The sequence below is a fragment of the Typopeltis vanoorti genome, chromosome 3, assembly GCF_054136105.1.
Source record: "Typopeltis vanoorti isolate ZY-2024b chromosome 3, IOZ_Tvanoo_1.0, whole genome shotgun sequence".
In the NCBI taxonomy this organism is placed as follows: domain Eukaryota; kingdom Metazoa; phylum Arthropoda; class Arachnida; order Uropygi; family Thelyphonidae; genus Typopeltis; species Typopeltis vanoorti.
This window is the reverse complement of record NC_143551.1, coordinates 167203650-167228940: the sequence shown is the minus strand read 5'-3', so window position 1 is coordinate 167228940 and position 25291 is coordinate 167203650. Positions and strand designations below refer to the sequence as shown.

At 35.7% G+C, this 25291-nt stretch overlaps 1 protein-coding gene across 1 annotated transcript in view; it reads right to left on the bottom strand.

The window, feature by feature from the left end:
- LOC150108732 (disco-interacting protein 2-like) overlaps nucleotides 1-25291 on the bottom strand; it is a 936780-nt gene that overhangs the window by 828620 nt on the left and 82869 nt on the right. The window contains exon 4 of the mRNA XM_090416186.1: nucleotides 7695-7772. Coding sequence (XP_090272312.1) covers nucleotides 7695-7772 — 78 coding nt within the window. The remainder of the gene's footprint in view (nucleotides 1-7694; nucleotides 7773-25291) is intronic.

The window sequence follows — 25291 nt, the reverse complement described above, 5'->3', positions numbered from 1 at the left end:
AATACAACGTTTTTTATTTTTAATTATCTAATACAATTAACCTGTGCTTCTCAGTTTTCTTAATATCTTCATTCTTTTATTATTGTTTCTTCCACCTACAAAGATGAAGGCCATAATAAGCCGAAACTAGTTTTTTCATTAAAGTTTTCTAACTTATTCTCGGTTTGTTAATCATTAAATATCTTTTTTAAATATATATATATATATATACAGGGTGTTCGGGATAAATTTGACAGTTTCGTAAGGAAAAAGAAAATCTTCTTTGTATCTATTAAATTTAATGAATTGACAAAAAAACATTACAGGCAGAGTTAATTACAATACTATCAACAAGATTTACTCAAAATAACCACCATTAGCATCGATCACAGCTTCAATTCTGCTTCGGAACCTCGAACAAGCTGATGCTACAGTCTCCCTGGGAAGGGCCGCAAAAACTGTTTTAATTTTATCCATTAACTGGGCTTTTGTATTACTGGAAGTGTGATTGGTGTCTTTTTCAACTGCGCCCCATACAAAATAATCCATGGGGTTAAGGTCTGGGGAGTTTGGAGGCCAAACATTTGGACTGGTGAAGTCGTAGAAATTTTCAGACAACCATTTTTGACTTTTCCCAGAGGTGTGGCAAGGGGCCGAATCCTGCTGCCATACATACGGCCTACCATTGGCTACCCTTGTTATCCAGGGCTTGACTACAGTTAGCAACTCCACGAACAAAGCCCGAATTCCAATGCCAGGGTTCTTCAACACCGTTCCTGCAGATTTGCGAGGAATTCTGCTGTACGAACGCAATCAGATCGTCTGCTAGGGATCTTTCTTCTTGCTACATCCTCGTAGTCACCATTGCAAGTCTCTAGTTCATGCCTGATTGTTTTTACTGTATTCAGGGAGCATTGGGCAGCAGTCGTAATATCCTTATTTTGATGGCGGGCACGAATCATCATGATACAAGTTATTCTCTTCCATGATTCAGGTGGGTTCCAGCTATCCATCCTTTCTGACATCTTGTATATGAATGAAGAAGGGTCCAAACTTTTAAATGAAGAGAAGTGTGTGTTAATACATGTAACTTACGGAAAAATATAATTAATTATAAATATGTCAAATTTATCCCGAACACCCTGTATATATATATATAAAACCCTTAAGAGCAGATTAATAATAATGATCTCCAGTCATAGCATAATCATTGTTAGTTCTAATTTTAATTTGCATTTTAAAGACACATTACTAACATCACTTCTCATATTAAAATTACTAATATAACACCATAAGTTGAAGAATGAAAATCTTAATACAAACATGGCTGAAAATTCTAAAATAATGTATGATTATAAGAAGTCACATTAGAGATTTTTGCATCTGTTTTTCACTGTTTCTTGCTTGTTTTCCATGCTGAACATGAGCAGACAGGTCTGTAATATTGCTTAGCAAATACCTCTAAAAATCATATCAACATATTTTCAATGACGTGTGGAAAAGATTTTGAAGTACTAAAGAATACATACAAATCATACTGAATCTTTTGAATGACTGCTTTTAATATACTTTATTCTATTTTAACTTGCATGAGATCTCACTGCTTCATCACTGTTGCCTTTGGCAACAATAATATACTCAAGGTACTAATTTAACTACTTATTATCAGCAATGATCTAACACAAATGTAAATTCAGGCAGGAGAGTATTGTCAACACATGTTCCAAAGTATTCAATATCTGGCTGAGTAGAGAACATCTTTGCTTTCGAAACAACAGGCTGTGAGTTATGCCACTGGAGGCTTAAATTGTTTTAAAAGTTCAATGTTTCATTACTGGTGATGATTTTCCATTTTATCTAGCCCTTATTACTATAGCCTACCTATAGTAATAAAGAAGATAAGTTTATTACTTTTAATGAGCGAGATGCATGTAATTTTTTTTTCTTTGAAAGACTTCTCTTTTATGGAGTCCTTCATGCAGATTTTACCTTGCATCTAGTTTACTACGGAAAAGAGGATAACATCTCAAACCTAAAAATTAAAATACCATTATTATTTTCAATAATGCTATCCTCTTTTCCATAGTAAACTAGATGCAAGGTAAAATCTGCATGAAGGACTCCATAAAAGAGAAGTCTTTCAAAGAAAAAAAAATTACATGCATCTTGCTCATTAAAAGTAATAAACTTATCTTCTTTATTACTATAGGTAGGCTATAGTAATAAGGGCTAGATGAAATGGAAAATCATCACCAGTAATGAAACATTGAACTTTTAAAACAATTTAAGCCTCCAGTGGCATAACTCATAGCCTGTTGTTTCGAAAGCAATAAAACTCTACTTTGAATCCCCTTTATCTGACTCTCAATCTCTATATTGAAGCTGATAGTACAATCTTGGTGTCATTATCACATATTAGAACTACAGGCTTTTTTATTTTTTTAACCTGTGTAGTTATTTATTTGTGCGTGCGCGCGCGCGCGCGCGCGCACACACACACACACACACACACACACACACGTGTGTGTGTGTGTGTGTGTATACTGTCATATTCAGAAAATAATATAAAGGTATATACACACACACACGTGTGTGTGCGCGTGCGTGTGTGTATGCAAATAAATAACTACACAGGTTAAAAAAATAAAAAAGCCTGTAGTTCTAATATGTGATAATGACCCCAAGATTGTACTATCAGCTTCAATATAGAGATTGAGAGTCAGATAAAGGGGATTCAAAGTAGAGATGAATACATAAAAGGATCTTTCATAAATTTTATATATTGTTTCTGTGTAGTATAGCAACTTTCTTGTAGGATATTTTATATATGATATCCATCATTGCATGGTCAGAAAGACAACAGCCATAATCCTTGTGTTTCTTGATTAACTGTTTCTATAACCAGCACATTATACTGCTGTCCTTCAATCAGCAGTATAATGTGCTGGTTTTGAACTATAGAACAGCTAGAAGATGCCTGCTCAAATGAGAATTACAGTCACTGGGCAAGGATATATGAACAAGCTTAACAGCAAGAGTACTATTACCAGAGAATATGATTTTTGTCCTGCTGATTAGCATATTCATGATACTATTATTATTATTATTATTTGTGACACTTCCAAGGAGTCCAAAGACTCATCGCAGGAGGACACCCACTGTCTAACTCTCCGTCTCCACTACTATATCGAACCTCTACTACCAATCATCTACATCTACTGCCCAAACCCACCACAGCTAGTATTTTTTTGTCTGTAAATTGCGTGTGTTCTGAAGGGCCAATCTGTATGTATGCGGGATGAAAAACCCGAGTTTCTGGGAGAAAAAAACCCTGCTACCTCCATATGAGATCGGAAAAAGTCCATATAAAGATTCCTCCCGTCACGATGGGAATTGAACTTAGGCCTTTTCTAATCAAAGAGCGCAACGTACTGTCGTTCTTCCAATTGTGCTACGGAAGAGCTTACTATAATGTTGTGAAGGTTCTTTGTGTGTAGATTTTTTATATATTGTCAGATATGAATATATTAGGTTGACTTATGACTAGGATAGTCTGGCACAGACTATTCTAGTTTCTTTTTCAACATCAAAATGGATCCTAGAATACTGGCAGGAAGTGCAAAATGCAATAAGCATACCACCTGCTTAACTGGCAGTCAAGCCAACCCTCCGGTCCCTCACTAAGGCTGTTGGGCTTAATGTTTCTTTCTTTTTTCCACATTCCTGATGATAACATCACCAAGAAGAGAAGGCAGACCTCTTGGCATCAGTCTTTTCCTCCAACTCTTGTTTGGACAATCAAGGTAAATAAATTTCTGATAAATGAATGATACCACATACCTACTCGGATCTTTGGACAGAAGGACATCCGAAAAATCCTCATTAGTCATTGATATTGAAAAGTTTTCTGGTCCAGATTGCATAACCTCAATTGTGCTCAAAAAACTTGTGCTCAAGAATTAGCATGTTTTGCCTATATCAGCTGTCATATTCATTCAAATTTATCCAAAGTGGAAGCAAGCCTTTATCCAGCCTGTACCTTAAAAAGGGGAGATAAGTCAGCCATCAAACTATCATACTCTCATTTCAGTAAAGATAGTCATCCATGCACTTTGATTCATATTCTCTGCTCTGAGAGAACATAACTGTTCTGCTATCATTTAACCATGCTCTTCTTCCTCACCTATACTTAATATTGTACCAGAAATACCTAAAATCAAAGTTCAAACACATATCAGATGAACTGTCAAAAGAATAATATATATATATATATATATATATATATATATCATTCATCTGCCATCTCTATACTCTCGTAACTCTGAAAATCACTCTGACTTTTTATCCTCAAAGCTTGATTACCTGCAGTCCAACTAACAAAATGGTAAAGTAATCTACCCATCTTTTCCACGTCCTGCATAGAAAATCAAGGCAAATCACCACCACCACTACCCCAATATAATATACAGCATACCCTAGAATCACCCTGCCAAAGAACTATAAGGATACTCTTGAACAACCTAGATACCCAAAAGACTTCTCTTCCTGATGGTATTCCTCCAACTGTACTTAAGAAATGTGCTCTCAAACACTGATCTTTTACCATCTCTACATGCTATGATACTCAGCTAGAACAGAAGCAAGTCCATATTCAATCCATTTTTTTAAAAAAAGGAAAAATGTCTGCATCAAACTATACATATTAATTGTTCTCACACTTGGTGTGCTCTAAAGTAAAGGACATCAGCAGTCAATTTCTTTATCATCAAGAACTATTACCTAATAAGTGACCACCAGTATGGACTTTGCCACTAATGAAGAAAACTTTGCCATTTCACTTGATATTTCCAAGGCATTTGATAGGATTTGCTATAGAAGGCTGTTCAGAAAATTGTCATTTTATGGTCTTCCATCCATCCTTTGTAAATGGGACATCAGTTTTTCCTCTTAGGTCATTCAATGCACGTAATGGTGAATAATATTCTCCCTCTTCAGTCTCTCCTATTAATGCATACATTACTAGGGAAAACTGAAGTCACAGCATTTCACAAAAGAATGCTGACATTTTAAATGCAAATATTTCTTGAAAATTAAATATTAAGCTGTATTATAAGTTGTAAATGTCATCAGTAATATTGTGAATTACAGTTTGAAAATTTCCTGAATAACTTTAACACTACATCATCTCTAATTCTGTCTTTTTAACTTTGCAGTGAAATTACTTTTGATAAGTATACTAAAGCATTTGATTCTGTTGACAGGGAATGACTATGGGAAACGCTCAAACTTTATGGCATTCCACCTAAACTTATCAGGGCCATCAAGGCACCCTGCCAGGGATATCAAGCCCCAGTACTAGTTAACGGAGACAAAACAGACACTTTTCCCATCACCACAGGAGTCCTACAGGGAGATACTCTGGTCCCATATCTCTTCATCATAGTGATCGACTATATTTTTAAATTAATGCAAGTTAAATCTGGAATTCTTATCAAAGACCCATATATATATATATATATATATACACACACACACACACACACACACACACACACACACACAGATGCACCTTGAAGACCTGAGCTTTGCAGATTATATAGTCCTCAGTGACTCCAACATTACAGATGCCCAAAACTACTTCAACAGCCTTAGGAGAACCGCAGAAATATTTGGACTAAAAATCAACTCCCAAAAACTTTGTATACCTTGGATCTCAGATTCCTTAACAGACATTAAAACAAGAAAACAGAAAGCACTGTAGTTCCACAAAGTCTTAATAAAGTATGGAAGTCAAGCCTCATCTCAAAGGAGATGAAGATTCATCTTTACAAGTAGACCTGCCAGTCTATCTTTCTGTATGGTTCCCAGACCTGGAACATCTCAACAAAAGCAGCAACAATATTATAAATAGCTTTGGAACTACTTGAAATATCCTGGATTACTCTTGGGAAGACCACATTCCCAACTCTACTATATTAGATGAAACCCAGCAAGATCCTCTAGTCAGCACTGTTCAAAGAAACCAATTAAAATGGCTCGGCCACCAACTCAGACATCCACCTGCTTGTATCCTTTGATGCTCTGGTCCTCTACGCCCCTACAGATGGAAAAAGAAAAAGAGGCAGACCCCCGAATCCATATTGGAAATTCATCAGCAATATCCTCCCTGTTTCCCCCTCAACTCTCTGCACCAGAGATCTGTCAATTATCATATGACAGAGAAGCCTGCTTTTCCTTCACATCAATAACAGCCTACAAGTCCTATCTTAGTGTACACAGACTACTTATTTGTTTTGATTGGTTCCCTATTTATAATTGTAAAATTATAAATAAATGATGATGATGAACTGTATGTTACTCTAATGTTATGCAGATATATAACGTCAATAACGTTATATATATCTGCATTCTGTTATTTGAGTTTTATGAATAGCCAGACGGTTATGATTTGTATTTATTAATTCTCTTGTTTAAACTTTAAGTTATACTATTTACCCCTGAAGATGTAAATCCTACGATTTAAGAAACTTGTCGGAAACTATTATTTCAGTGTTTTACATAACTGAATAATAAAAAAATGTGGTGTAATCACCGAAATATGTCTTTTGAACCAATTAGCCACAGAAGTTTATGCCTGCTATATGTTACTCTTTTTTTTATGTAAAAAAAAGAAATATTTAAGTATAAAATCAGAACACCGCAAAGTGGCAGAATGGCTCTTTTCTAGACAACCCATCCAGGAAATAGACATCCAAAGAAATTCTCTTGAATCTTATACATTATATTTCTCACTGCCTATTTCTTTAAATTAATTATACCACTACATGATACCCTTATCATAATGTGGATTAGCTTGATAGATATTGATTTGTAAGCAAGAAAATTTATGCATAACTCAAATTTTGCTTAATATAAAATACATTAAGCTTGCTCCCACCCACCTCACCACCACACACACACACACACACACATCTGAATAGCTGCTATCTTGCTACTTACTGATTAGAATGGAAATGAAATGTATGTATGCATGCATATCACTTTAGCTTATTATAAAGTAAATATTTTGTAAATCTAAAGCAAATAAATTTCAGAAAATACTTTTAACCACCAGTATTTTCCTATAAACTATTTTCTAATTATGCTCATCTTTCACAATTCATTTTTTCCCCAACATCCTCCCTCATCCATGATTCTTATTTCAATCATAACTGCAATAGTTGCAGGAGTGAGCAATTTTGATAATCAAGATAGCCTGGAATTTCCTAAATCTTTGGTTTTATCTTGGAGGAATACTAGTTCTATTTAATATATATATACAGTCAGAATTTCACCTAGTAGAAACAATTTTCACCTGGGTTAACAATTTTAGGGCCTGTCTGCTTCATTTCTTTCCACCATGCACACAAAACTGAGTAGGTGAACAACTTATTTTTTAACCTATTTTAGGTTATAAAAATAAGCAACATAAGTATAAAAAATATTTGCATTTAAAATAGTAACATTCTTTTGTGGAAATACTACATTTTTAGATAAATAAGAGGATACATTCCAGGAGGGAAAAAAATTTTTTTTTTCCCAGTAATGTGAGGTGATCAGATAACATTACAGATTTACAACTCTAATATTGAAGCAGAAAAAAATTTAGAAAACCATAGTAAGTTCTGTTCATGTATAAATTTTCAGCTAATTCCAAATTTCTTATAAAGCCATACCTGGGAAATAGTGCTTCTGTTCCTGAATGTATTTATTCTGGATCCACTGGTGGTCTTGATAGGTAGAACTAGAAGAACCTGCAGATGAGATTCTGATTAACTCTCTAAAATATATATATATAACCCAAAAATACAATAAATAATATACAATTCTATGCTGTTCCCATTCAGTCATTATTCTAACTTCTGACTAATATCTTTTCAATATATTATCAGAATTGCATATGGAAAATGTGAGTGTCAGTAAGCCTGCTGGTAAAAAAAAAAAAGTACAGTGGTTGAAGTAAGCAAGAGTGAATAGACAACATACAAATGATAACATGAAAGAAATGGTGGAAGAAGAGAACTATATATGAGAGAGAGAGAGAGTGCATGCACTTACATGAAGTCTTTTGTAGGACAAAACTTGAGTAGAAAAACAAAAGAAGAAAAAAGAGATGCAAGAGAAAAAAAGCAGACTATGCAAGATAAAAAGAGGAGTAAGAAGTAAGTCATGTATAAAGATTTTATGTTAAGAGTATCACTAGAGAGTGATTAAATCATGTTTTCCCAAGTGCAAAGGTTAAGGATGTTAGCAAAGCTATTGGGATGCAGACAAAGAAAGTGAGAGATGATAGTTTTGACAGGTGCAAATGATCCTGATAAGTATATGTAAAAAACAGAAAAAATGTAGAAAAGAAAGTTCCTAAAAAAAAAATAAAAAAGAGAGAGAGAGAGAGAGTACACCAAATCTACTGCCATGATAGAGTTTGGACTGATGCAAGTTGAGAATTACAACTATGACTGCAAATGATTCGATACATAAGGTTGCAGTTTGTGGATATGTCGGAGCAAATATGATGGACAAAAGATCTTACATTTGAACAATGGATTACACCTGAATGGATTCAGAAAGGTGTATGGAGAAAATGCTGTTCAGTGAGAAAGTGTAAATGCAGAATAAGGAAACCAGAGCTTTTGGGAATTGCATCAGAACGTGATTAACAAGGGTGTGAGAGGACTAGATTTTTCTGTTTGTTTTTGATTTTTACTGAGTGGCTGGAATGGATATAGAATCAGTCATGAGTACTCTTATTGGTGAATGAATTCAAGGAGAGGTATAGTAGGTATTGTGTGAAAACAGTTAATATTAGCGAGTCTCCTGTGATGAGTGACTAAATGGAAATGACTTTAGTCAAACAATCATCATAGAGGGCTCAAGAAAGTAATAATAAGACATAAAGAAAATAATATTAGTAATTATAATAAAATGATTAGAAGAGCAATCTCTAGATTATTCAGCTCTCCAATCAACCCACATCCAGTACTGAGATTGTCTGCAATATCTTTAAAAACTTGCTCACTATATGTGTTATATAGTAAGGGTGATAAGACACATCCTTGTCTTATCACCCTTACGTGATAACATTATGTGAAAGAAGCCTTGTTAACCAGAAAAGCATATATTTTTGTTTTATCGATTACACCAAAGCATTCGATTCAATAGATCACAAGAAATTAATACATATCCTACAGAATAGTGGGTTAAAAGGAAAAGATCTACACATAATTACAAATATATACTGGAATCAAATGACCTTAATAAGATATAAAAATGCATATTCAACTTTGAAATAAAAAAAGGAGTAAGACAAGGATGTGTCTTATCACCCTTACTATATAACATACATAGTGAGCAAGTTTTTAAAGATATTGCAGAACTGAAGAGTAAAAAGTTTAACACTGCACAAGCAAAATGCCTTTCCTCAGAAAAATAAATAAATTCATTATGAAAACATTTCAGGAATAATTTCTGTTTTATATCAGAAAAAAACTTCAAAATTTGATTAAAAAAATAATAAATAAATAATTGCTTCAAGACAGCACCTTCTGTAACAACTAATATTTTCAGAAAAGTCACTTAGTGACTTTGGATGAAACACCAAATATCCAAGATAAACTAAAAGTTGCCGTATCTGTTCAGTATGCAATTAATAAATGAGATATAAAAGAGGAGTTGTTAGTTCTCACTATAAAGGATATAACTCAAGGGTTTGACATAAAAGTAGATCATGACGTTGCACTTATTATTATTATTACGTAACACCTCCAGAAAGTCCAAAGACTCATCAAGGGAGGGCTCCTACTCTACAACTCTCCATCTCCACCACTCAATCCACCAACTACAATGAACTGCAACTACACCAACGCCACCTACTGCTAACCACCACCAATACTTTCACAGACAATCACAAACAACCATAGCAGGATTCAAACCTGCAGCCTTTTGGCTGGAGAGCAGATACACTAACCTCTCGGCCAACCAGGCTGGCTTGGTGCAAGCTGGCAAGAACCTGTCAGTGTAGCAACTGATAGGGCTCAAGCTAAGTTATGCACAAAAACTAGTAAAGTAAAAAGCTTGAACTTATAAACAGCAGCTACAAATATTCTGATTTTCTTCCAGTTCACATTATAGAAATTAACTATAATGAACTCCTAAAGACCAAATAAATAGTATATTATAATGAACAATTTACTAAAGCAACTTTTGATGAGAAGCCAAACGGCTATTTGTTTCTGGCAAGGTTGATATAAGTTAAGGGGATAAAAATCCCTTATTGTTTTTCAGCCAGTAAGCGAAACTAAGATCGAAAACTACGATCTGTAACGTTTCATGCCGACGAACTGTCAGCGTATCCAAGCGTAAGTGACCACTTGGTAGTGCCACACCACGGCAACTCGTTGCAAAGGTGGAGCAAGCTCCCTCACTGTTCTTGATATTTTCTCATAATGTAAAACACACAGCTCTTAAGAGATGTAGTACTGTTTTACATTATGAGGAGAGGTCACTACCCAGACCGGTTTCAACCTTTTTTGAGGTCTCATCAGTGAGTAGCTAGACCTAGAATATCTGATTCTGAGTGAAGAAAACTTACATACTTTTGCTATACGATTGACCGAAAGGTGTGCCACTATATTATATTATAACATAGTATATAACTAAGATGAGAAGCCAAACGGCTATTTGTTTCTGGCGAGGTTGATATAAGTTAAGGGGATAAAAATATAGCAGCACACCTTTCGGTCAATCGTATAGCAAAAGTATGTAAGTTTTCTTCACTTAAACTCTGATATTCTAGGTCTAGCTACTCACTGATGAGACCTCAAAAAAGGTTGAAACCAGTCTGGGTAGTGACCTCTCCTCATAATGTAAAACAGTACTACATCTCTTAAGAGCTGTGTGTTTTACATTATGAGAAAATATCAAGAACAGTGAGGGATCTTGCTCCACCTTTGCAACGAGTTGCCGTGGTGTGGCACTACCAAGTGGTCACTTACGCTTGGATACGCTGACAGTTCGTCGGCATGAAACGTTACAGATCGTAGTTTTCGATCTTAGTTTCGCTTACTGGCTGAAAAACAATGAGGGATTTTTATCCCCTTAACTTATAAAGCAACTTTTATTTAAAGTTGAACTAAAATTTTTATAGTTCAGTGAGAAAATTCATCACAAATGTTTGTTATAGTGAGAGGTTACTGCATCATTGGAAAACATCTGCATACAAACACTTTAGATATAAAAATGTGATGAGACAATTCTGAAAACTATTTATTTTATTCATACTATGGCAAAATCATGTCAGCACCACAAACTTCCTCAAAGAAATTGAAGAGGTTTCTAATTTTTTTTTTTTTTAATTGGAGTGAAATAAGCAGTTTGGCACAGAAGGAACAAAGTCTCCCGTCAACTAAATGACTTTAAATAGTTAGGAAGGATGGTCTTTTTTCAGCAATGCTATAAATTTAGTAAGACTAAATAAATTTAGTCCAACAAAATTTCTCTCTCCAAGGAAAAAGGTACTTATTTCTTATCTGGGGCAACTTATTTTCAGTTTACAAAACACTGTGAAGTTCTTCTAAAGAGACTAGATCAAAAATTTTAATCACACTAACGAGAAGCACCAAAATCTACAGCACAACAGTGCCATGTATGGATTGCAGGTAAGGACTGAGAAAGAAGAAACCTATTGACACTTTTCTTGAAGAGCTAGAGGTTGAAGTTATTGAAACACATTATGAGAAAGGCTATTCCTGGGGATAGAGACAGATGGAATAAATGAGGAAGAGGAAAGGCAGGTTTGATGTGTTTGCAGTTGTACTGAAAATAATGTTGACAAGCTGCTGTTCTTGTTTAAACAGATCCAACAGAAAGCGGAGGAACGATGTTTGCCAGTTCACTGGAGTAGTGACCAACGAAATACCTTTAAAAGAGAGTCAAAGCCAAAATGGTGCATCTGTGAGATAGAGGCTAAAGTGAGTAGTGAAGAAAGAGTCATCTATGAGCAAAATTGCTCTCCTTTGGACAGCATGAAGATTTTTAGGGTGGTTTTAGGTGAACCACATCAAATGTGTGCGACTAGTATTGTATTCTAAGGATGGGTGGACTTATGTAGGGTTAGTAGCCAAGTGGCTGGGTGTAAAATAGTTTCTTGAGCAAAAAAAAAAAAAAAATATCTTTTAGAGGATGCAGGTAAATGTAAAGAGATCTAATCCTGTCTGGTGATTTGTATGTTACTAAAGCTAAAGGAAGGTGAGCTATGATCTCAAGCACAACTTCCCTTACCCTCAGTATCAGAAAAGGAAGATAAGTATTTGTGGCATTAAAGTCGACTAGGTTTTCCTTCCCCCCCCCACTAAAAGATGTTATGGAAATTTTAAGGCTTTGGTTGCAGATGAAGTTTGGGATGTCTGAAAACTACATGGTTTGCAAAGGGTAGGATGAATGGAGTGTACTATAATCTGCAAAGCAGTGAATAGGATTAGAAGTGATCAAGAACAAGTAAATTATGCATAGGAAAAAGATGATAGGTGATAGAACACAGCCTTCAGGTACTCCTGCATTGGTGGCAAAGCTTGAAGGAAGAATACAATGACATGCAGTGAACAGGTAGAAAGAGAGCTAGCTACCTAATTACAGAAGATAGCAGTTAGCTCCTCCTTTAATATGCTTCTCATCCATATAACTCCCACTTGGCTTCTTAATCCTGACCCTGGGCATGCAGTCTGATACTGCTTCCCTCAAACAATCTCAAATCCTTTCCCATGCACTATTGACATTCTTCCCCTCTAGCTTCTTATGCTATAGCACAGCTCAAGCTGCCTTCTGAGTTTGTCAAAATTGCCAGCTTTGTAGTTGCACATATAACCCTCCTTAACCGAGTATTCCACATGTTCAGAAACTCCAAAGTTAAGGTTGCATGGTCACATCCCCCAATCAGAAGCAGAGTGGCTACTTTGGTTATGGGTATATATCATCAGGAAATTCCTGACATGTATCCTCAAGGGTGGGGGGGGGGGGTACAGGATATTATGATAGTACTACATAAAAAACTACATTAAAATGTTACATAACTGTATCAATACACCTAGATATTGGTCTTCCTCCGAGTCTTTTTCCTGCCATCCTGGCAAAAAAACACTTATTTCGGTAACCTTTCCTCCCCCATTCTGTTTAAATTACCATATCACCTGAGATTAGTTCTGCTAACGCATTCCTGAATGCTAACAATGTCAAGTTCTTTCCTAATATTCTCATTTTTAATATGATATTGCCATTGATGCCATTTGATTACTCCCTTAATCATTGTGAACTCTCATATCGGTGATCTCCAGGGTATGCTAACCACTCAGCCTTTTATGTACCATATTTTTCATATGATAAGACGCACCCCAAATTTATGAGACAATTTTTAGAAAAAATATATTATTGTATAAAAATATTCACAAACCTTAAATTTAATTTATTATTACCATAACTTGTACCAGCAGCATTCAGTTCTTCTTCATTGTCTTGTCACTGTCACTTTTTGTATTATTGTCTGAACTATTGTTATCACTCTCTCTTCAAAAACTAAGCCATCTTCAGTACCATCCATCACTTTGCTTATGCCGCATTTTTTTAAAGACTTAATAATCATCTCATCCGTTCAAAACTGCATACACTCGACTAACTACTATTGACACCAGTAAAATTTTCATATGTAAATCGGGGATTCCCATATATGCAACGAGACACGTGTTTGGCTCACATTGAAAATGTGGGAATCCAAGACTTACTCGGTATCACCTACCTCAAACCATAAAACGCACCCCAATTCTAAGTCGATTTCTCTAAGTAAAAAAGTGCATCTTATGGTCTGAAAAATACCGATACAAAATTAATAATGGAAAAAACCCACGTACAAAGATTATTTAGTACTATAATTTTCACCCGTGTGTCACAGGCATCTTCAGTACATTAAGCTCAAATTAAACAATAACTGACAATTCCAAAAAGCGTCACCTAAGTAGCTGGTGTAAGATAACTAAAAAGGTCAATTGCCAGTTATTCTTTAATTTGAGCTTAATGTACTGAAGATGCCTGTGACACACAGGCAAAAATAATACTATTAAATAATCTTTGTACGTGGGTTTTTTCCGTCATTAATTTTGTATCGATATGTCTACTCATGGTATACCTCTTTTAAAACTTACTGAAAAATATGGTATATGATGTATTCTTTAAAGAAATCAAGATGTCATCAAGAAGTCTGCAGAATTCCAAACTAAATTGAATAACAGCTGTAATGATTTTGGTATGAAAATTAGCAATAAAAAGGCAAATTATGAAAATAGGCAGAACAGTGAAAACATAAACTTCATTTTGAATGGAGAACCAATAGAATAAGTAAAATATTTCAGCTATTTAAGCACAATTTTTAGTGAGGACAGGGAACTAAATATTGAAATTGACAATAAAACAAGCAAAGCAGGTATGATAGAAAGTCAAATGAATAAATTATATATATATTATATTTCTTCCACCCATGAAAGGTTATTTGTAAACCTATAGTACGTGGATAAGTATTTTTTTTTATTTTTATCACTTTTATATGGAATAAAGGGGGTGCTTAAGGGTCAAAGCTGTATAACTGAGAGGAGACCTCCACATAGCCTTTAAAGGAATGCGGAGAACCGACCAGGGCTTCTGACCTAATGTCCAATCCTCACCTTCAAATGGTGCACCCTGTTGGGTATCTACTTGGATACTGAACGAAAGAGGATGGGCTGGCAATTTGGTATTTAGCCGACCAAATTGTATTCTTATTGGTTAAACCAAAATAAAAAAATGATGGTACAACATGACAAAATTTCATGCCAGCTGAGGCGTCACACGGTTAAACAAGGCCCCTGTTGTTTTCGCCAGGGAACCAGGGCGAACAGCGAAAAGTCAGCAACTGGAACAAATCTGAAAACAAACCCCAACTCAACATCACCAGAGTTAAAGATCGGTACTATCAATGTAAGAAGCCTGAATGGCAAAGAAATGGAGCTAGCTGAGGAATTAGATAAGTACCAGATCAACATAATAGGGGTGACTGAAACAAAAAAGACCAAAACTGGTGAGATCTTTCTGAGCAATAAATACAAAATGTTATATTCAGGCAATGATAAGCAAGGAAAAGAAGGAGTAGCCATAGTATTCAACACAAAATATGAGGCTAATCTTCTTGAATGGCAGTCAGTCTCAAGTAGAGTAATGTGGGCAAATATGAAAATGGGGAACTGGACAATGAGATTTATTTGTGCCTATTGTCACACAGATTCTACTAAGGTAGAAGTTAAGGAATTTTTTGATGCTTTAGAAAAAACAACTGACACAATGAAAAAGGAAAAATTGGTCCTTGTTGGGGATCTAAATAGCAGAGTAGGAAATGATTGTGAGACATACAAAATTATTTTGGGAAAATTTGGAGAAAAGAGCAAAGCTAATAATAATGGCAAATATCTGTTGGATTTTTGCTCAGGACATGGACTGGTTATTACTAACACCATGTTCCAACATAAAAATGTGCACAAATTCAAAAAACATGGAGAGAAGAGGCAAGGAATAAGAAAAGTCTCATTGACTATGTTATTGTTGAGAGTGATGTTTTCTCCCTGGTGCAGGACACCAGAGTGTACAGAGGATTTGAAATCGGAAGTGATCACTATTTAGTCTTGAGCAGGATAAAATTGAATTTCATATTGAAAAGAATAACATGTAAGAAAGTTTTAAAGCGAATAAAAGTTGAACAGCTCTCAGATGTGAACTGTAGACTAAAATACAGAAAGATTATTGAAAAGAAAATGAAAGAGTTTGAGAACAGGAATCAAACCTTGGAGATTCAGTGGCAAATTCTGAAGAAAACATTGATTGATTCTGCCAGAGAGGCATGTGGTGAGATTGTGTGCAAGGATAAAAAAATCAGAAACTCCCTGGTGGACACAGGAAGTTAAAAAGGCAGTGAAGGAAAAGAAGAAAGCGTATCAAAAGTTCCTGGCAAATAAGTCAGCTTTTACTCTTAGAGAATACAGAGACAAATGCAAGAATGCTAAACACTCTGTAAAACTAGCTACGCAAAAGTCATGGGAGGACTTTGGCAAGAATTTAGAAAATAAATATCAAGAAGGTGGCAAAATATTCTGGAGGTTGTTGAAGAAGCTTAGGAATGGAGGAAAGAGTGCTGTAAAAGGAGTTAGAGATGATAAAGGTGACATGAAAACAGGAGAAAAAGATATCTTTGAAGTATGGAGTAATTACTTTGAAAAACTGCTAAATGAAACAAGCAGTGATGACAGCACAGTGGTAAAAAACACTGACCAGGCATGCAGTCAGGAATACATATCCATACTTGAAGTAGAAAAAGCCATAAAAGGCTTGAAATGTGGAAAGGCAGCAGGAGTAGATGATATTCGAACAGAAATGCTGAAGTATGGTGGTATAAGAGTCTTACAGTGGCTGCACTGCATAGTTCAGAAAGCCTGGACAGATCGACGAATTCCCGATGATTGGAGTAGAGCTCTCATAGTACCTATATATAAAAAGGGAAATAAAACTGAATGTGAGAATTACAGAGGTATTTCCCTACTGAGTGTTTCTGGTAAGATCTATGCAAGTATACTTGAGAAACGGTTGAGAAGAATTGTGGAAGAAAAGCTGGGTGAAGAACAAGCTGGATTCAGGCCAAATACAGGCTGTCAGGATCAGATCTTCACTTTACGACAAATAGTCGAGAAAGCATGGGAATATAACAAAGATCTGTATTTAAGTTTTGTTGATTTGGAAAAGGCATATGACAAGGTGCCAAGAGAGAAGCTATTCAATACGCTGCAGTTATATGGTGTCAATGGGGCATTATATCAAGCAATACTTAGTCTTTATTTGAGTTGTAAGTCAGCAGTTAGAATTGAAGGAAGTACAGGAAGATGGTTTAATGTTAAATCTGGTGTCAGACAAGGATGTACATTATCCCCTCTGTTATTCATTATCTATATGGATTGCATTATGAAGGAAAGTGGTATTAAACCTGATATCAAAATTGGAGATGTTAATGTCAGCTCTTTGCTTTATGCAGATGATGTTATACTTCTAAATAAATCTGCTACAAGTCTGCAAGATTCTCTGACTAATCTGAATAACTGTTGTAATAGATATGGTATGAAGGTCAGCAATAAAAAGACAAAGACAATGAAAATAGGCAGAATCATTGAAAATGTCAACTGTGTTGTGAATGGAGAACCTGTGGAACAAGTAAAACATTTCAGCTACTTAGGCACGATTTTTACTGAAGATGGTAAATTAAATATAGAAATAGACAACAGAATCAGCAAAGCTGGTATGGTGGGAAGTCAATTGAATAAATTCATATGGAATAAGAGAGAAATTAGTCGGAACACTAAATTAGTTGTATACAAGGCAGTGTTCAAACAGTTTTAACTTATGGATCTGAGAGCTGGGTCAGAAGTAAAACACTTGACCAAAGACTAGAGACCGCAGATATGATAGTCCTGAGAAAGATTAGAGGCGTGAACAGATGGCACCAATGGCAATATCATATTAAAAACAAGGATATTAGGAAAGAACTTGACATTGTCAGCATCCAGGAATGCGTTAGCAGAGCTAATCTCAGGTGGTATGGTCACTTAAATAGAATGGGAGAGAAAAGATTAGCAAAACAAGTGTTCTCTGCCAGGTTGGCAGGAAAATGGCCCAGAGGAAGAGCAAGATATAGGTGGATTGATACGGTACAAAGTGCCTTAGACGATAGAAATATAAGATCTGATAATGTTGCAGTCTTGACAAGTAACAGACTGATTTGGAGGAAAATTGTAGATAGGAAGTTATTAATGATGTAATTTTTTCATGTAGTACTATCATATCCTGTACACCCCTTGAGGGTATATGGCAGGAATTTGATGATGATGATATGGAATAAAAGAGAAATTAGTCAAACCACTAAACTAACTGTATACAAGACAGTGTTCAAACCAATTTTGCCTTGTGGATTCCAAAGCTGGATTAGAATAAAGCACCTGATCAAAGAATGGCAACCACAGATATGAGAGTTCTGAGATAAGTGAAGGAAGTGAAAAGATATCAATGGCAGAACCATATTAAAAATGTTAAGCACTTAGCATTGCTAGCATTCAGGAAAAGGGTCAGCAGAGTTAATCTAAGTTAGTAGTCACTTTACCAGAATGGGAGAGGAAAGGATAGGGAAACTGTTTTTTTGCAAGTATGGCAAGAAAACGAAACAAAGGAAGACCAAGATCTAGGTGGTTTGATACAGAAAGAAATTCGTCAGAAGACTAATACTTGAGGCATGACATATAACATCCATTTTGAGGAAACTTGTCAATCGGAAGTTAGTAATGATTTAAACTTTTCCATGTAGTACTACTATATTCTATACATCCCTGAGAGTAGATATCAGGAATTTGATGATGACAGTTCAAAACCGGTTTGGAATCTCTTTAAGACTGAATCACTAATAATTTTTTATTGATAAAACAATTTCCAATTATAAGAATCCCTCTCTTTGGCTTGAATGAATTTAATGAAATTCAATCTGAACAAGTTTTATTAAAATTTGGAACCAGTTCAATGTCGGTTTTAATCAATAATGAAATTGGGAAAAATAAAATTACATCTACAGTACAGACAAAGCCTCTAGGTGATCATAAATGGTGTTACTCTATGAGAATGCCATTTGTAATAGGTTTCATTTTTATGATCGTCTACTGTAAGATATCCGTATTTAAATTGATATAGCCCACAAATTAAAAAATAAATTGAAGTTAAGAAGTTAGTAATAAGGTGTTTTCTGAAAATGCTAAATGAGTAACAGTTCATCCTTGAACAACACAGGTTTGAACTGTGCAGATCCAGTTATACGCAGATTTTTTTCAATAAATATACTAGAAATTTTTTGAGAGATTTGCGACAATTTGAAAAACTCGCAGATGAACCGTGTAGCCTAGAAATATCGAAAAAATTAAGAAAGAGTTATGTCATGAATTCATGAAATATGTAGGTAGATACTAATCTAATTTATCATTCACAAACACTTACACACTGTTCATGGGACCATTCGTAGGTGAGAGAAATGTAAACAAACTTAGAGATGCATTATTAAATCATCACTGCATAAAATTAACTGTTATTAATTCATTAGATTTATTTAATTAATTAGAATAAAATAATTTTATAATGATTCATTCATTATTCTGCAAAGCAATCATATCGATTGCGCTAGGCTACCACAAAGCAATCATGTTGCTGCTACTTCATCATTATACCTGTAAATAAATATGAATAATTTCTTTTCACATTATCTTTTCATTTTTGATGTCTAGTGCTACTAATTCGTATAACATCTACAGTGTTTTTTTTTATCATCTAAGACAATATTGATGCAGGTACTGAGAGACGATTCATCTTGTAGACAGACAATGCAAACTTACGGAATCAATAAATACAGTACTGTAAATGTATTTTCACTTCCTTATGATTTTCTTTAATAACATTTTCTTTTCTCTAGCTTACTTTATTGTAAGAATATAGTATATCATACATACCATACAAAATATGTGTTAATCGACTGTTTATGTTATCGGTAAGTCTTCTGGTCAACAGGAGGCCATTAGTAGCTAAATTTTTTGGGAGTCAAAAGTTATACGCAGATTTTTGAACAATGCAGGGGGTCGGTGCTCCTAACCCCCACATTGTTCAAGGGTCAACTGCATTTGTTTTTGTATATCATGAGGAAGACATTTTGCAACTATTCTTTTCTCTGTTACTAAAGTCTTGCTTAGATATAAAATAAACATATTTAGATTAAATATTAGAGGTAATTTATAATTTTGTATGAGCTGTCAAAAGTTTTCTAATGTTGGTCTACATTCACATTTCTATGCGTATGTAGACCAACTTTGTTTATGAAATGTTGTCAATAACAACAGAAGCAAAAGTTACTGCTGTGTGTAATTCACATTCTATAAATAATTAAATGAACTTACCTCAGTGCATAAAGGGTGAAATAAAGAATTGTTATAAATACAACTTGTTTCTTAATGAAATTATAATTAAATAATCTTTTTTGCACTATGAAAAGAACTGCATCAAGTACAGTGCTGAAAGCAGCAATGGTGGGGCACAATAATGGAAAAGAGCAGAAGTTGCTCTAATGTATTTCCAAGTATGCATAACAATGAAAAAAAATGTTACGGAACATTCAACTGCAGAAATAGGAAAGAAACATAGCAGAAGAAAAACTGTTGTGTTTCTGAGTCTTCAATACATGAAGATTGGACAGAAATTAGAAGAAAAGATAGAAAACTTTTCTTCTAATTTCTGTCCAGTTCATATAGAAATGGGCTCAGTAAAGTTTGCTTTATTTAGAATTCTTAGTCTCATAAGTGATTTCTAACAGTGGATATGATATGACCTTGATTATTTCTTCAGAAGCTTTCATATAGAAAGCAAACTTGTTCTGAAGTTTTGATAAGGTTTTAAGAAGAATGCTGAAACTTTTGCACAGAAAGTTAATTCATTCTAAAGTGATATGTTTGATATAATTTTCAGTAGTTTATTCAGTGGAGCCTGCTGTTACTTTCAGTAACTTCACTTTTCATATCAAAAAGTGAAATTATTGAAGTGCATTGGATGAAAACAAGATATATTTTCTTCAGTGTTCTATGATTTTAAGATGCAAGAAGAATATGACTGCCTTATGTTGCTGTCATATAGAGAGCAGTTTATATTATTATTATTATTACGGGTATCTAAACGGAGTCAGTAGACTCATCGCGGGAGACCAAAACTAGCAAAACGATATCTGTCATATCTCTTCTTGAATTCATTTACAGACGAAGAGCTCACAACTAAGTCAGGCAATGAATTCCACTCATTCACCACCCTCCAGGCAAAAAACCTTGTTCTGACACCTTTGTTAACCACACTCTTCTTTAATTTCCAGAGATGACCTCTTGTTCTTCCATCACTATCACACAGCTGAAACATTTCCCCTGCATCAATCCTATAAAAACCTTTTAGTAATTTGAATGTTTCTATCATATCCCCTCTTCTTCGCCTATCAACCAATCTCTGCAATCCACAAGCTCTCAATCTATCAATGTAGGGAGCATTTTTTATATCACTCACCAACTTGGTCACTCTTCTCTGAACCCTCTCCACAGCCTCCTCATCTCCAAGGAATCCAGGTGACCAGACCTGAGCACAGTAATCCAAATGTGGAAGTATCAATGCTTTATAAAGGGGAATAATAACCTCTTTATCTCTGGATGTCAGTGTGTTCCTCAACAACCAAGTAATCCTATGTGCAATCTTGGACACCTTAGCAATGTGTCCTCTGAACTTCATCTCCCTATCTACCAATACCCCTAAGTCCCTAGCCTCATCAATCTCTTGGAGTACCTTTCCATCGATGTAGTACACAGCTGGTAATCTTTTAATCCCAAAATGCATGACTTTACACTTTTCCACATTGAACTGACATCCGTTTTCTTTTGCCCATTTTACCAGCTTATTTAAATCCTCCTGCAAACTTTCAACATCAGCTTGATTTTTTATTGCACTACACAACTTTGCATCATCAGCAAACAACTGAATATCTCCCTTTAAGCCGTTTCCTATATCATTTATATACAAATTAAACAACATTGGCCCAAGCACAGAGCCCTGAGGCACACCACTGGTCACCTGCCTCATTCTGGACTCGGCTCCTCCATACACCACCTTATGCTATCTCTCCCTGAGCCATTCTCCTATCCATATCACCAATTTAATATCCATTCCCATCTGCTCCAATTTGCGTAACAGTGTTCTATGGGGTATCCTGTCAAAAGCCTTAGCAAAATCCAGAAGTACCACTGTGTAGCCAGTTCCTTTGTCCAACTCAGATGTTATTCTATTATGAATAGTTAATAGATTGCTAAGGCAGGATCTACCTTTAACAAAACCATGTTGGCCTCTATAGAGTATCATATCCTGATCCACCCATTCTTGAATTTTGTCTTTAACCAACTTTTCCAATACTTTTACCACTACTCCTGAGATGGTGATTGGTCTGTAATTCAATACTGCAGTTTTAGAGCCACCCTTATGCAAAGGAACCACTTTGCCTAACTTCCACTCCCTAGGGACCATACCAGAGTTCAAACTTAAGTTAAATATCCAGGTGAGAGGGGTTGACAATTCATTTGCACATTCACGCAACACCCAAGCTGATATTCCATCTAAGCCTACCGCAGTGTTTGCATTTAAGTTTTGCAATATATTTAATACCTCTGATTCTTTAGCTTCAATTCTCACATTAGGTATTGCTGTAGGTATAGAGATATCCTCACTTGGGTGATAGACTTTTGAAAAGTGATCACTCAGTAACTCGACTATTACATCTGATTTTGTCACCTCAATACCATCAGCACCCACTAAGGTTATCCTTCCGAAGTCATTCTTCCTCTTACTTGCCACATAGCGGAAGAACTCTTTGGGATTACCCTTGATCTCTTTGGCTAAGGTCTTCTCATAATCTGATTTAGCTTTTCTTACTATGCTGGTAACCTTCCTAGCTTGAGCCTTGTACTGCTCATGGGTGTCCTGATCGCCTTTCTCCTTGTAAATTCTCCATAACATTTTCTTTTTTTGCAGTTCAAGCTTGATACTACTGCTCATCCATCTAATGCCTGCCTTGTTTGACCTCCTGACCATGGGGACACAATCTGATATTGCTTTCCTAAGATACCCGCTGATTTTATCCCAAGCACTACTAACATCTTTCGCTTGCAATATGTTCTGCCATGGGATGGCTGCAAGCTCACTCCGAAACTTGTTATAATTGCCTAACCTGTAGTTCCGTACATACCCCTTCTTAATAGAAAAATCCACAGATTTTGCAACCTCCCAAGTCAATACCACATGATCGCTTTCACCAACTGGAGGTAACGAGGACACCTTACTTATGCATATAACCTCTGAACCAATAACCAGGTCCAACACTCTCACACCACGTGTCCCTTCAGTTACGTGCTGTTTCAAGTAATTATCTCGTAGAAGATGTATGAATTCCATTTCCTTTTTGCTACGTGATATTTCCTCCTTCCAATTGATATCACCGTAATTAAAATCCCCCATAATAATCACCAAGCCTTCACTCATTGCACTAAGTTGCTGATGCATGAATTCAATATCTCCCCCCCGTACTCCCTGGCCTATAGCAGCATCCAACTGTATATTTGGTTGCGTTGGTCACTATTTCGCACCAGACTGCCTCAAATGAACTCTCATTCACATGTCTATCATCATGATATACTACTTTCTTTGGCTGCAACACATCAGCTATCATCAACAGTACTCCTCCTCCTGTTCTATCTTCTCTATCCTCCCTGAAAATACTGTACCCATCACATTCAATTCCAGTGACCACATCTTCTGCTGACAGCCAAGTTTCACTAATGCCTACAACTTTTGGTGAGATTTCACTGACTAATGCCAAAAATTCTTCTCTCTTATTTCGAATGTTTCTAGCATTGGTATACAAAAATTGCAGATTCCCTCTAGATCTTGTACCGGCTTTAGAACTGATATATAAGTCACTAACTACCGTAGTCCTATGCCGATTTTTATCCCCTCTCTTCTGCAATTTATTCAGCCTATAAGGATCAATAAATACACAATCAGTTCTAAAGTTTCTCTCTCTTACACTCAACCTTTTCAATATTAGTTTCCCTGCCCAATAACTTCAACCTGTTCAGAAAACAATAACTTCTTCAATCGCTTATGTCCTTCCATGTTAAGATGCAGTCCATCTCTAGCCTTCAACTGCCTTTTTCCTTCAAACACACTCCAAACATCAACAAACTCCAGACCTCTTTTTCTGCACATTCTTGCAATCATATCATTCATTATCATTGCTCGTCTACTTAACTCGTAATTGTCAAAACGAGGCAGCACACACACACACTATTCTCCCATTGACACTTTTCCTCTTCACAATATCTAATAATGTTCTTAAATCTTTTCCTACCCGATTTATACTACCTCTCAGGTCATTCGTACCCACCATAACTATCATCTTGTCTGCTTCATGCCCTCTCTTTATTGCTAAAGCCACTCTTTCTGTTGTCCCATCAGCCAAGCACTCCTCATGCATACCACTCTCCATACCCTTAATCATAGAATCACCATATATTTTACCACTCTTAACTTCATTCAAGTCCACACTCATGGACTCATTCTCTACACTATTCAGCATGACTCTCCCAGCTTCATTACTCAACTCTCTATTACTTACCCCCCCACTCTCACTACATCTCATTTCTTCTAGGCCACTTGTGGTTTTATTATGTTGACTCCCAATCACTCCCATACTATTTATTACTGAATCATTCACCAAAGACTCACCCATATAGCCGGCGAAGGTTGGTCGATTGGTAGAGCCTCTGCTACTAATGGCTCAGTTAAGTATGTTTGAGCGCGGTTAGTAGTTGGAAGGGGACCAATCGTTCGATGCTGTCGGCACACTCTCCCTCGATGAGTCTTTGGACTCCCTGGAGGTGTCAAAATAATAATAATAATAATAATAATAATAATAATAATAATATGTAATCCTGTTCTAGTTACTTCAGCTAAAGTAATCTCTATAGTCCTAATTTCTCTGTTTAACACATTAAACTCAGCTTTAACTTCCAGTATCTCCTTACCGATCACTTCCACTTCCTCATGAAGAAGATGAAGGTCATTTTTCATTTTCATAAACTCCCACCGAAGTTCTTCCGCTACGGTCCCGATGTCAGCTTCCATTCCTAAACGCTCCAGCCTATCCCGACACTTCTCACATACGTCGACATTTTTGTTCTTCTCATTTTGCCAGACCGACCACAGATCCTTCACATTTTTCGGTGCATACATATAGCAGTTTCCGCAACGCATCCATTGCAAAAAATCTAACGCTGAGTCAGCCTTTCGTGTAGTAGTAGAAGTCCTGCGCGCCGCTGACGTACGTTTCTTGTTGGACGCCATCTTTACACGTTGATATAGTGAAACAAACGGCAAGGAAAACACAATATATACAACACAGTTCTAAACAATAATACCACTGAAGGACACTTGTTTCTAACCGATGCACAATTGCAGCACAATTTGTGACAAAAAGCCACACTATATTTAACTTTAAAAACACGTTTTCTAGACTAGCTAAACTCGACCGCCACATTTACCAAGGACATTAGCGCCA